We start from the raw sequence: 14,432 nt of genomic DNA, 5'->3' as shown, positions 1-14,432 counted from the left end.
ACATATCTTTTGTTGAGCTCTATTGTGTGTTGAGTATTGAGGAATGCAGACCATGCATCTTTAATTCTCTTTCTCTAAAATGTGAAAATGTTAAAAAGTAAAATGAATAATTTTTTTTAGATCTTATAGTTTCTATATCCATTTAGTGAAGCTTTGAAACGACCGAATACACGAGAATAGCGTATTTAGGGTAGAGGCGAGACATAATACTTCCCAATGTTCATTACGTACATTTGATTATATTTTGAAGACTGATATCGCCATACTTAGAACCGTCCGGTTCTTCAAAAAACCACCCGGTTTGGCGGTTCTTCAAAAATTTCATCGGTTTTATTTTCCATCGATTCTTTCGCCGAACCAGACTCGCTCTTGGTTGAACCGATCGAACCGGCTAGTCCGGTCCAGTTTTAAAATGTTGGGCATTACTACCTTTGTTATTAATAAGCAAAATAAGAGGTGAATAAAAAGAAAATTAAGAGTCAATTGCATTAATAAAACTTTTATTGATAGAAAGTTTTTTTTGAAGAATAGGTTTATTTTGTGAGTTTTAATTTAGATATTTTTTAAAGAAATTATGGAAGATTAATAGGTATTAAGTCATTTCAAGTTGTGGCATGATTTAGATTTCATTTGAGATAGTTTTTTTTACTGCTTTTTAAAATAGCTTTCTAACTCAAAAATTAAAAATTTTGTATTAATTTTTTTTTTTAAAGCAGTAAGAAAATGGTCTCAAATGAAGCCTTAGTTTCATAGCAATGATGATAAATGATCAAAGTAAAAGAAAATTTCTTGGGATGAATTGCTCTTTCATTTATGGGTATAAGAAGCAATCTACATGCATGCCCAAAAGTAAAATATTTGAAATTAAATATATATATTTTTTGTTTAGATTTTAAATTGATTATTTAAATTTGGAATCAAATCTCCATATAGATCTTTTCCACTATCAAAGGGTTTTTCTCAAGCATTATATATATATTCCTTATTTTCTAATTTAAAGAACTTATGTATCAATCAATCTCAGCGGACGAAGCTGTGATGAATTTCTTTATCTCTAATATAAATTTAATATTAATAATTGTTCTTTTTCGTCAATTTTGAGACAATGAAAATATAGAATATATTTTTATCCTTCATAAAAAAAGTTCTTTTTTCACCATTGATGATAATATTTTTTTGTTAGTTTAGTTCTCATGATGCAGCACATGAATTAATTAATTTGAAAGCCATCCTTTTTCTAACCAAAGACTGTTTTTTCTTAATAATTTCTTTCTTCAATGATGCTTCCCTTATTTCACAAATAATAATAAAAAAAACTTATGTCACTACAGGAAAATCACTTGTTAGTGACAGACTAACAAGGTAAATTCGTTGGAAATTTTGCTTCTCCTGCGAATTTTTGGCGGATATCCATACGAAGGCTATTCGCGCGTCGAAAAGTCTTCACCAGTGACTGGCAGATTTTCCGGCAAAAAATGAAGGTTGCACGTCATTTTCTTCGAGAGGATTCCGACATTTTATCCGCCTGTATTTTTTTTCGAAAATGTTGTGTCAGTATTGCCGGTGGATAATCCGCCGCCCTGTTCCGCCAGACTATTATAGACGGATGAAACTGGTGGATTATCTACCGAAAATATTGACGTAATGAATCAACTTGGAAACTTACATCATTTCGTTGAAATTTATATTTTTCGGCAAATAATCCGCCAACAACTTGCAATATAAACAAAAGATAATGCTAAACACACCAAAATGGTAAACGCACCTGCGTTAAAGCACATATTAATATACTCGAAAATAGCACCAGATTATACTTATTCAATGGCATTTATTTATTTCCCAATTGATCTCTTACTTATCTGTTTTTAAGTCAGCTGATGGCCAATTTTGCTGGTAATACCATTTACTAATACTATAAAATAATCAATGAGATGGTTGGGCAGTGGCTCTCCTCTCCTATACACTCTTTCTCTAATAAAGAAAATATTTTTGTTGAAGCTTTTATGGATCAAACTAACAAATTAATTACTAATAAGTGAAATGATGAGTACGTGTATGTGATGGCAGGTGTGAAGTCATTCCTAAAGCCTCCAAATCAACAGTAATCAAAGTAAAAGGAGCTGTAGTTCACATGCACCAACCAGATCATAATATTTTTTTATAATATTTATAATATACAGAAGCCAGGTATGTCTTGGTCGCTTTGCTGTTTGAGCTAGAAGAGGAGAATTAGGTTTTTGAGGTTAGGCTTTCTTCTTCTTCTTCAGCTCTCTCTTTCTCCAGGGTTTCTTCGTGTTCTTCAGCCTTCTCATGAGTTTTTCCCTGATTTCTATTGTTTTTTTGTTACATGATTGAAATTGAACTATACTTATCATAATTAGGAGAAAAAAATATCATAGAAACTGAACATAAAATTAAGAACTTCTGTCTTTTAATTCTTTGTCTTTAATTTTCTCCTCAGCTGTTTTATTAAAATAAATTACTTTAAGCTTCCCGATCAAAAGCTTTTTCTTAGTGAAAAGCGCTTCTTTTCATATTTTGGATTGTTGTAGTGGAGAGTTCCAGTACTGAAGATTTTCATATCAGTAATGATATTTCTCTTTGATATATGCTGGATATTTGCTTATGATTAGTAGCACTAAGTACAACCGGCTTTATATTTCATTACTGATCACCATTACTTTCATTTTTGTTATTAATCTCTCAAGGTACTTCTGATCTGAAATAATGGAATCAAGAACTTTTCACTGGGTTTCAGACTTGGTAAGTGGAAAGATCTTAAAAAAGAAAATTGGTTGAGGATATCCTAAGCTAAATTCACCTCTTCCAGATACTAAATTTTTTTTATTGAACTGTAGTAGAGCACTTCTGTCTAATTATAAGCTGACCAAAATTAAGAGAGAGATGTAGTTAGTTACTTTTATTAGAAGAAGAAAAAAAATGTAAGAAGATCTCTTTTATTGTTCCATAATTAGCATTCTGAGCTAAATTTAGTTAGGTATATATATATATATATATCATTTTGTAAATTTTTTCTGAATATAGAGTGCATGATTTCTAGGGTTTGGATGATGCAGCTGGCTTCATTATGCAGCAAGAATTGAGCAATCTGAATCAGTACAGCCCTCAAGAATTAATATCAGCTTCATATGATAATGATCTGCAACAGTCCATCTCTTCATCCGAAAGCTTTACTTTAAACCCTTCTGTTTACTCTGTGGAAAAGTTCATGGAAGCATCTCAAGGAATGTACAAAGCTGATCAAAATGGCATTTTTTTGGTGCCTGATGCCCCATTTCTCCTGTCATTTAACCAATCTCAAGTTGAAAATATTAATATCTATGATGCCGATGTGCCAAAAGATATCTGTATTAAAAGGAAAGGTGGAGTGGTTAATGGTGAAACTGAGAGGAAGAAGATGAGGATGGGCTTAGGGCAAGCTGCTTATGCCCTTGATCACATACTTGCTGAGAGAAGGAGAAGGGAGAAGCTTAGCGAAAGGTTCGTAGCACTTGCAGCTATCATCCCTGGTCTTAAGAAGGTACGTGAAATAATCTGTGAAAGATGATATCTGGTATTTCATATGAAGTTTATAAAATGTATTTTCTGTCTACAAAATAACCAAATGAGCTTTTCAGGAACTTTATTTCAGTTTGATACAATCAGTTATCGATCGTAATCTTATAAGTTAAGTTATAAATGGTAAAAAAAGGTGTAATTAAAAGATATTTTTATTATAATTATAAGAAGATGCTGCTAATAATAAACATCAGTTAAAAATACTTCAGCAGCGCTATAAGTCTCAAACTTCTAATAGTTAATGTTAGTGGTCAACAAACTGCATTCATGATGTTTGGGAGGGAAATATAAGTAAGAAGCTTTGATATTTAAGAGCAACTGATTTAAAATTTCATGACATTTCATCTTTTTTGAAATTTTTTTTTCAAGGATAGAAATTTATCCCTCATATTTTATTTAAAATAAGATTGGCACATGAAAAGCTACATAGTTTAAACTCACATTGAGAGCAGATTAATTCTTTCGCTCTACATCTGCTATGTGAAACTCGAGATCGATACCTTAATTAAGGTTTCGTTTGGGATGACTTTCTTATTGCTTCTTAAAACAGTGTTCTAGTACTACAATATTGTTTTAAGAAGCATTAAGAAAGCCATCTCAAAAAAAGCGTAAGTCCCTTTAATTCCACCTTTCTTAATGGGCTTGCATGTTCTCAAATACTCAACAACTCTCTTCTTATTCTGCCACAACAAGGAGTTGCAATAACAAATATATATCATAAATGCATGAATTGCATGCTTCTATTTTGCTGAAAGCCAAAATGGTATATGTGAAGTAGTATTCCAATCATCCAATCATCCAAAACATTAACGAGTAATTAGTCTAAAGCTCCATGTGATCTTATATAGTTGTCTGATGACAAATCATTCAATGATTAATTTTGAAAGTTACGGATAAAAGATGGGTTGCTAGAATTAGGTGATATTTTTACGCAGCTCATCTTGATTTGTTGGTTGTGAGCATGTGATGTGTCTGAAATTTATCTTAATTGATCTAAATATTAAAAAAAAAAACCTTCAAAAGATAGATTTGCTTCTCAAAGTAACATTGTATGCATAATTCATTATTTCTCCAAATTTTTATAGCTTTTTGACATCATTCATTAATTTTGATAGTTAGCTGTACTACAATAATGCTGAGTTAGTGTCCCTCTTTGGAATCACACTTGTTAAGAAGAAGTTTAAGAACTAATTAAAAGTCCTCCTTATCAATGATTGATCTTTAAATCAACAGATTAAAGATTTATGATGTGAAGTACTTCACCTTTTAAGAATGATTAATACTTTTCAAGCTCACTGTTTTTTATGCTCAACAACTCCTCAGTTCACGTGACACTTGTCATTTCTTATAATTTGTGCTTTTTGTGATACAATAAATAAATAATTAAAAATACAAAATCATAACTTTTGATTTATTTTTCTTAAATCTATATATTTGAAAGAAAAAAGGGGTTTTACTTGTTGCGAAAGAATTAGTTTGTAACAAGTGGAAGAAAAGTTTTTAGCTTTCTCTTAGCAGTAAAGAGATATATATCGCGTCTAAAGAGCACTTCTCTTGTGGAAAACATTTTTTTCACCCACTCAAATCAATATATTTTCAATATGATATCTCTATGATATACTTCATAGAAAAATAAATAAGACCCTTCACTTATGATGGGAGAAACAATGCTCACTATCTTTAGTGTATTAGAAAGCAATAAAAAAGCTGTTCCAAAGAAACTCTATGCCACTATTTTTTTCTGCTTTCAAGAAATTTTTATACTAAAAATGACTTTGTACAACTAACTCACGTGCACCCATATCTTCACACTATTAAGTAATTGCTCTTTCTCATCCATGAATCAGATGGACAAAGCTTCAGTTCTTGGAGATGCAGTCAAGCACATCAAAGAGCTGGAGGAAAGGGTGAAGAACCTTGAAGAAGAGAAGATTGAGAGGAAGGCAGTGGAGATTGCCACAATGAACATTATAAAGCCCTGCCATGATCATTCCAATGACTGTGAAAGCCCTATATCTTCTGTGGAGAATAATAATATTATTAATAGCAGTTCATCTCATGATCAGAAACTCCACCCTCACCACATAAAGGTTAAGATTTGTGACAAGGCAGTGCTCGTAAACATACACTGTGAAAATCATAAGGGAGTTTTGGCTAAGTTGGCTTCTGATATTGAGGACCTCCACCTCATGGTCAGCAACTTTAGTGCCGTGCCTTTCATGGGGTCCTCCTTCCTTGATATCACTGTGGCTGCTCAGGCAAGTATATTAATAATTTCATAGACATATATGTATATTTATAATACACATATATAAGAAGATATATAAATGAAAGAACATAATGACCTATGTTTATATACGTTGACATTTATATTAATACAAGAAAATCACATATTAACGACAAATTTTTCCGGCGGAAATTCGCCCTGTTCCGCTGGAGAAATCCGTCGGAAATGGTCAATTTTCCTGTAGTGTATATTGGATTATTATAATTAAAACAGAATTTTAACATCATGCATGCATCTTTATGATGCATAAAAATGACAAGCACATGCATATATCAAATCATGAACTTGTATATGATAGAGCATTTTCACATGCAACAAAATAATCATATTTGCAACGTAAATGATCATTTTAGGGAAATATGTCATAAAATTATTCGGTGCAGTTGATCAATCATCACTTTCTCATGTACCCCACTCCTATATTTAATATGCCACAAAAGTATAAGTAATTCAAATGTGGTCGATTTTGCGGGTGTGGAAGCATTCATGTTCTATATCTCTTCAGATATGTGCAGTGCTGTACTCATGCCATTTAATTTGCATGCATTGGCATAAATGCATAAGTTGTAACAAATACTTTTGATTTTATTTTGCATTCAAAGGTTGAAGATGGTTCCTTCATAACAGTGGAAGATGTTGCAAAGAAGCTGAACGCAGCTTTAAGCCAGTGCAACTGATGAATGTGCTTTTTGTAAAGTATAAAGCTGCGGTGATATTATCTGTCGTGCTAGCTTTCATTCAAGCTATCATTCAGTTTTATTTGAAATGAATGAAAACAATAATCTCCCAGTTATTTCTTGTTAATATATGCTTCATATGTACATAGAATCTGAAGAGATCAATGCCTTGTTTACTTCATGTTTATATCTATAGTTTTGATAGTCCCTCCAGTGATGGCCATTATTTTTACTTTCTTCTTCTCCAGTGCTTTTTTGGGTTGTTGGTCAATTCTAATTCTATCAATGTGAGAGCTTAGAATTATTTTTTTGCTTTCTTTCGGTGCATTGTTGCTCCACTATTTTGATCTTAACATCAGCCAATCCAAACCTTCAACCATGATAATCCAAGCTGCCGGATGAAAACAAATGAATTAATCCCCAAGGTCAAGAGGAGGATTTGCCAGGGGTGGAACTGGCGTTAATTTTCAGGGGGCATACTTATAAATAAACATATAGAGATTTTTTTCATATATATATATATATATATATCATTTTAGTGATTAATAATTCTTTGTACTTGAATACATAATGCATTTTAAAAATATGATCAACATCTTATATAATGACAATTATTCTTAAACAAAAATTAGGTTGAAGTATGGATGATTTGTTTGCGAAAAAAATTAAAATGATGTAATTAATTAATCATTCAATTTCTACAAAATGTATGTTGAAGCTGCCTTGAATTTGGCTCGACTCCTATTTGTTCACATCGGTCCTTGATCGTTGTATGGGCAGATATGTTGGGGGTCAGGTCGCGGGGTCAAGGGGCGCTGCCCCTGCAGAGGATTTCCTAAAGACCAGACAAATTTTGATTGTGAGAATATTTTTGGTTTCTCTTTACTATTTCTTTTTGTATTTGGTTCATCGTTCCTTAACAATAATACCTTTACACGATATGCTTAATTATGTTGGGGAAAATTTACTAAAAACCATGGTATTTTTAAGGGGAGGGGGATTTAAAAAAAGATGGAGCGGAACAAATTATTAAAAAATTCATGTAATAAACAAATTTTAAATTTTTTTAGAGAGGCAATTGCCCCCTAGGCACTTCGGGGTTCCGCCTCTGAGCTCTGCAACCAATTGTATAATAGCCATAGAGCCAAATAAACCGAATTGTGCAGTTCATCTTGAGGGTTTCAGCTCTAGTCACAAGGTTTTCAATCCGAAGCCTACCATGCATGAGTTTATGATGAATTCACATGAAATTAAAAAAGAAAATTCATTAAGTTAAACTTATAACAATGCACTTACAATGATGTATGAGAAACTAAAGACAGTAAGAAATAACTATTGAGTGCACTGTAAAGTTGCATTTGGAATTTTAGTGACAAATTTAATGTATTTGGATGCATGACAATATGTGAGGCAAATAAATATATAGAAAAATATAAAAGTTGTTAATCATTAATAAGCTGCAGTGCTTAACGCACTGGTTACCTTCTTTTGAATGTCATTATTGTTAATTATATGGCTGTCAGAGCGCATGCACACTGACACTAACTCCTTTATGAAGTGTAGTTTTAGGTGTGGATAAGTTTGATAATTAAGAATGTTAACAAAAAAAATTAAGATGAATGATTAAACTAAAGCTACTTGCTTAAAATAAAGATTAAGGAAGCTAATTATGAGGTTAGTTGGAGATTTGCATCGAGCTGGCCTAATTAGGCCATCATTAATTATTAAAGCCTGTTTTGATGCCTTTCATTAGTTTAAGGGATATGATTTTGATATGTAGCTTTCAGGAGATTGTGATACAGCTGGTAGCAGTGGGCTCCCTCATCATCATTTATGAGGTGTTAGTTGAAGGGAAGCATTGGCAATACCCACGTGTAAGCTTAGCAATAATTAGAAGTTATATTACAGTACTATGGTCATTGTTTAACTTTGTTTCCCACGTGTAAGCTTAGCTACAATGAGAAGCTATAAAGATACATAAAAATTTAGGCTTAGAGCCATCCTGGATAAATAAATATCTGCCTATAATTCATTTGGTTTTAGTTTCAACTTTTGCTTTAGTTTTAGTTTCAATTTTTCATACGCCATTTTTACGGCACTATATTTTTAGTTCTTTTGATTTTAGTTATTAATTTCTATTTTAGATTGTGATAGTTTAGTGAGGTGTGCTAGCTTATTCCTTCTTTGATTTCTATTTTCAGTCAAATTAGAGGAGGATATGATGTGAACTGAATAGTTTTGGATAGCAGTATCTGATATGTGCTATAGGTATGTTTTTGTTAGTTTTAATTTTTGCAGGCTTGACTTTTAATTTATTATTCTTTATGTTGTCAAACACTGTTGTAGATAGATTTTAGATTGTATATATTTTAGATGATATATAAAAAAATATTTTGAGATTCAATGGTTTTTGGCTTTATATTGTATTTAATAGTGACTATGTAAAGTATATAAATTGGAAGTTTATTTCAATACTTTTCTTACTAGATCTTGGAGTTAGTTTTTTTCATAATCAGACACGGTATGACCTGTGTGGTATCAGGTCATATCAGGTCAGGTTGTGGCAAGCTTTTTGGCATTAGAGTAAGGTTGGATAAGTAAATCGTAATAGAGCTATAAGATTTAATTTGTATAAGAGTGAGATGCTTCTGGGTAGTTTTGGGCGTCATTTTATTTATTCTTAAATGCATTTGTTACATTCAACTGTGTTCAGTGTTATGATATGGTTGATCCACCTAAGCCAAATCCATATAAGACCAATGGTCAGAGCTCTAATCGGGCAGCTCAGGTTCAGGGTATGCTCATGTGATCAATTTTGAGGTGATTTCCTTGATTATTGGTTTGATAGTACAATTGATAGGTAAAGCTCATACTCAAAATTTTGGTACCCAATCTAATGATATGAACATATGTTTATATAATTTTTTGAGTTTAAAATCTCATAGACTATCATGTGTTATTAAGCTTAGAGTAGCTGATGTTTGACTCATGAGGATAGAGAAGACTCTGAATATGATGCATTATCCTTCTAAGAGGAGAGTTATATTGGATGTATTTTTATTGGATGGTGAGGCACAACATTGGTGGCTTGGCTTGTATAAGGAGAAACTTCAGGGTCGTGCAAATACTTTGATTTCTTGGAAGGAGTTTATAGAGACATTTGAGACTTGGTTTGTGCCTCCATTTGTTAGGAGACAATTACCAAGTTCTTTCCTGAAATTGATTTAGGGAGGCATGTTAGTGATGAAGTATGAGACATAGTTGACTGATCTCTCTAGATATGTTTCATAGTTGATTAACACTTGAGAGGAGATGTGTTACTGATTTTTGGAAGGTCTTAGAGATGCTTTGAGGCAGTCCTTATTGGCATAGGATATTATAGATTTTGCTTAGTTGATCGAGAGGGCCAAGAAGATAGAGACTGATTTGATAGTAGTACAGTAGCATTAGACTGCAAGCAGGAAATGTTATGGTGGTGAGACCATTGATAGTAATCATTATGGGAAGAATAATAGGTTTGGACCTGCTAAGTTTAGGAGGGGACTATCGATAGAAATTTCTTTTTGGAGCTATGATAGGAGTGGTGGAGTAACCTATAAAATTGTAAAATGAATTAGGGATTTGCCAATTCCTAATAACGGTTAGGTATTTATTTGATTAATCGATAGTTGGTAGACCAAGGAAAGTACCATCGTGACCATATTATGAAGCTTCTAGTAGCCGGGATGTTGGTCCTGTATCATGAGGTTAACATTCTGGAAGTTTATGGGGTGCAGGTAATTCTATTTCTTTGACCCCAGTACAACCACGAGTTTACAGTCTGATGCAGCAAGAGGCCAAGGAGTCTCTAGATGTTGTGATAGGTATATACGACCTATATTTCTGCATCTCTTTGTTGTATTTTATTTTATTCTGGTGCCACTCATTCTTTTTAGAGCAATATTTTGATTATCTCAGTTTGCCTTCCGCATTATTATTTGTTTCTTTGTTAGTGATTTTGCCTATAAGAGATGGAATGATAGTTAGGAGGATTTATTTTTAAGATTTAGAGTTTTTTGATAAAGTTTGGAGATCTGGTTTGATTTTATTATCTATTTTTGTATTTGATGTCATTTTAGGTATGGATTGGATGAGTCGATATGGGGCTCATATTGACTAATTATAGATGAAAGTGACTTTGTATTAAATGGTGAGAGCTTTGTATTTAAGAGAATAGAAGGTATTCTTTCTTGTCTAATTTTTTTACTTTAAAAGTGGATAGGCTTTGTAGAAAATATAACCTAGTATTTTTAACAACTATCAGAGATGTGAGAATCTCTTCTGCATATGTGAGTAGTGTCGCTATTGTTCTGGTTTTCATATGTCTTCTCTGAGGGGTTGATGACTTTATCGCCTTACATAGAGGTAGAGTTTGTACAGATTTTTTTCTGGTACAACTTTGATCACAAAGGCTTTGTATCAAATGTCACCTAAGGAGCTTCAAAAGTTGAAGGTTTAACTTTAGGAGTTTGAGGATCGAGGCTTTATATATCCTAGTGTGTCTCCATAGGGAGCGACTATATTATTTGTCAAAAAGGAGGATTTTTCTGTCAGAAATTACTTACTTTACTATAGTGGAACCAATGCTGGTGGTCGGATGGTGAAAGGTCTGATATTGGCATGATAGTTGTGAAAGGTTTGACAATGCTGGCCGAACAATGAAAAGTCTAACGTTCGTGGTTAGGCGGTGAAATGTTTGAGGGTAGCGATAAGGAAGTGAAAGTTTTGATGGTTGGTGGGAGGTCCTACGGTGGCTTTCATGCGATGGAGGTTTGACAACCATGGTTGGCTAGCGAAAGATCAATAGCGATGGTGCTCGAGTGGAGCCTCGAAAAATTTGAAGCCTTTAAGCTCTATTCATTTTCTATCAAATGGTCTACCTCATATATAAAGTATGGATCTTTTTTAGAGATTTTTAGAGTGAGATGCATCGTAAATATGAAGGAATCTTGAATAATCCATCAGATGATCCATATTGATTCCTTTGAACATAATCATTTTTTCATCATTTAATTGTTTTAATAGTATCAAAATAAAGTGATACTGAACTCATTAGATTTGTCTCGTCGAGCTGCTCCGATCCAAAATGACTCTAAGCACGACAAATTTGGAGATCACTTGGTCCCATAAATAATGTTTGAAGTTTTCAATTATGCTTTAGGTACTTGATTTAGGCTCATTCAGGCTTAGATTGGACAACTTTTTGTATCATTGAGTTCATCTTGTTAAGATGTTAAGTTAAATATAAGTTTGCTTAAATGGAAATTAGGATGGTCTAAATTTAATTTTGAAAGTTTGTAATTTAAATATTTCTCAAGATTCATGTCCGATTATGACTATTTTTGTTGATGTATCAATACTTAATCAAGAAATTATATATATGAGTAAAAGTATTAAAAAATCTTACTAGAAGTCTTATTACTCAAGGTTCTAAAAGAACTTGAATATGAATGTATGTATATATATATATATATATATATCGTTAAACATAAGATTTTGGCATTGTATGTATAGACTAAAACTTGTTAAGAGATTTATCATTACATGGGAAACCATCCATAAAGAAAGGGGCTTTTATTCTATACGGACACCGGATGGGAGAACCATCTAGTTAAGCACTGAGTACCCAGCGGTACCGAGTGCGGGTACCGAGCTGGGTACCCAGCAATGAGGTGGCGTGGTGCATTTTTATTGGTCTCCGAACACAATCCGCACTCCGCACAGAATAATAAATCAAAGGGCACATTATTTCAAGTGCATTATATATTGTTAATGCATTGTGACTATGTGAGTGAATTTTCATGCACACATACCCAGCATTTTTTTTATTCCAAATTTTTTCTTGGAATAAGATATATATAAAAGGAAACCATTATAAAAATAAACTAAGACTTAGGTGATTCAATTAAATAAATAACATATTATATACATGAAAGAAGAGATGATTCATTCTACAACTAAAAAGCCATGTAAGACAAATAAAATGGGTAGAAGAAAACTCTCTTCCCTAAATTCAAATATATATGTCCAATTTCATACATAAGAGAAACCCCACATTTAATAGATCCATGATTATGTGTGGATTGTGTAGGGGTGTCAATATTTGACATGACCCGAAAATCCGACTCGAACCTTACCTGAGATTTCTGGTTTAGGGTCAATCCATTTGACAAATGGGTTGGGTTCAAGTTCTAAATTTCATCTCATTTGAAAAATCTAATCAGGTCAGGGTCAATCAGCTAACCTGAAAGTGACCCGGCTCTGACCCGAACTCGACGCCGCAAGGCTTCTCTTGATTTGTCGATTTCGACGATTTTTGTATGCCCATAAGCCACAAGGCTTCTACCTTCTCCCGTAAGGCCACAAGCAGCATGTCTGCATGCAACGCCGACAAGGGCTATAACGCAGCAACGCATGCCCACAAGCCATATGGGCCGCGACCTGCAAGCCTACAATGCCGACAAGGCCACCCGCAACGTCTGCAATGCCGCCAAAGCCTAGTGTTTGCTTTGCACAACGTAATGGTCAGAAGTCACGACAGCTCTAAAATCTAGGCTCTCCTCTCTATTAATGATTACTAGTTCTAAAATGCATTCTATTTCCAATGAAGTTTATCTTGCTGATAAATTTTCTTTGGAATTTATTCTCTCTCCACTTGAACAAATCTAAGAGACCCTTGGCATCACCAATGATAATTTTATGGATGCTAACTTCTCTTTAGAAGTAATTTTCTCACCTCCCTTACTTCCTCAACAAATTTATGACACTTGTAATATTACTCTTGCTACTTTGGCTAGTAGCACACAAGAAAAATTAAAATTTATATGCACCCAAGTTTCTTTATATGAATTTCAATACAATTTATCACAAGGCCAGGATTAGCTCATTTTTGTACATTCATCTCATTAGGGCACTCTGTTGGAGGACTCTGATTTTTACTCGCATTATATTAACAAGCATTCTGGTATGGGAAAAAAAATTCATGTGAAATGCCCTCACTTTACTAGAAAATTATTAGGTCCGGACACTGGACGTAGAGATACGTCCGGTATCCAATAAAATATTGACATGTGGAATGTACACGTGTCTGCGAAATTTTAAGTCAAGCGAGCTAAAAGCGCAGGTAAAATGTAGATAAAGTGCAGGTATGGTGCAGGTAAAGAGTGGTCAAAAAACGCAGTCAAAGCACAGTTAAAGCGCAGTCAACATGACAATTTTTAATTAGATATCCGGACCTATTTTTAGGTCTGATGTCTGAATCTAATAATTTTCCCACTTTACTAGATCTACCTCCAAATCTCTTTTGTTATATTTTGTATCTAAATAGAAAATAGAGTATGCCTATATTTGCTCTCTATCTCTATCTTTTTTTCTTTTTTAGTTGGCCTAATCGCTTCTTCAGCAAGAGTTGTTTTAATTAATAATAATTATATTGTTTAAGAAAACTCACAAAAGGGGAATACAAAAGGGGGATCCCAAATCTCATAAGTTGAACGCAATAGTACAAGATGATAAGCACATATATAATATTTAAATCAGATTAATGTTTCATTTGGGACGACTTTCTTACTGCTTCTTAAAACAACTTTCTAGTATAAAAATTTTAATTTTCGTACTAGAAAACTGCTTTAAGAGCAGTAAAAAAGCTATCCCAAGCGAAGCCTAAAAACACTATAGTTGGATTTTCATCAAAGAAGCATCATTTCTGTCTCCTTCCCTCACCTGTTCTATTTCTCAATAATTAATTATACAGCTCTTAAAGACATGCATATATTTGATGCTCCTCTTTCATCTCCTATTTGTAGAAGTTCAAGGAGATGAAAAGCCAAAGAAAATCTTATTTAAATGGC

General features: G+C 33.2%; 1 protein-coding gene across 1 annotated transcript; it reads left to right on the top strand.

The window, feature by feature from the left end:
• The first annotated feature begins 2,186 nt into the window (after positions 1 to 2,186).
• LOC110115484 (transcription factor bHLH18) lies at positions 2,187 to 6,712 on the top strand. The gene is made up of 5 exons (XM_020848731.2): positions 2,187 to 2,242; positions 2,709 to 2,763; positions 3,062 to 3,541; positions 5,427 to 5,837; positions 6,469 to 6,712. The coding sequence occupies exons 2-5, from the start codon at positions 2,728 to 2,730 to the stop codon at positions 6,541 to 6,543; spliced, it is 1,002 nt and encodes a 333-aa protein (XP_020704390.1). The 5' UTR covers positions 2,187 to 2,242; positions 2,709 to 2,727; the 3' UTR covers positions 6,544 to 6,712.
• The last annotated feature ends 7,720 nt before the right edge of the window (positions 6,713 to 14,432 follow it).

This window comes from Dendrobium catenatum, unplaced genomic scaffold, assembly GCF_001605985.2.
Source record: "Dendrobium catenatum unplaced genomic scaffold, ASM160598v2 fragScaff_scaffold_1483, whole genome shotgun sequence".
In the NCBI taxonomy this organism is placed as follows: Eukaryota; Viridiplantae; Streptophyta; class Magnoliopsida; order Asparagales; family Orchidaceae; genus Dendrobium; species Dendrobium catenatum.
This window is presented reverse-complemented; position numbering and strand designations above follow the sequence as displayed.

Excerpts from the sequence above, each read along its gene's own strand:
- LOC110115484 (XM_020848731.2), top strand. The coding sequence starts at position 2,728 with ATGGAATCAAGAACTTTTCACTGGGTTTCAGACTTG. Across the intron at positions 2,764-3,061 it reads TTCACTGGGTTTCAGACTTG|GGTTTGGATGATGCAGCTGG; the intron begins GTAAGTGGAAAG and ends CATGATTTCTAG. Across the intron at positions 5,838-6,468 it reads ATATCACTGTGGCTGCTCAG|GTTGAAGATGGTTCCTTCAT; the intron begins GCAAGTATATTA and ends TTGCATTCAAAG.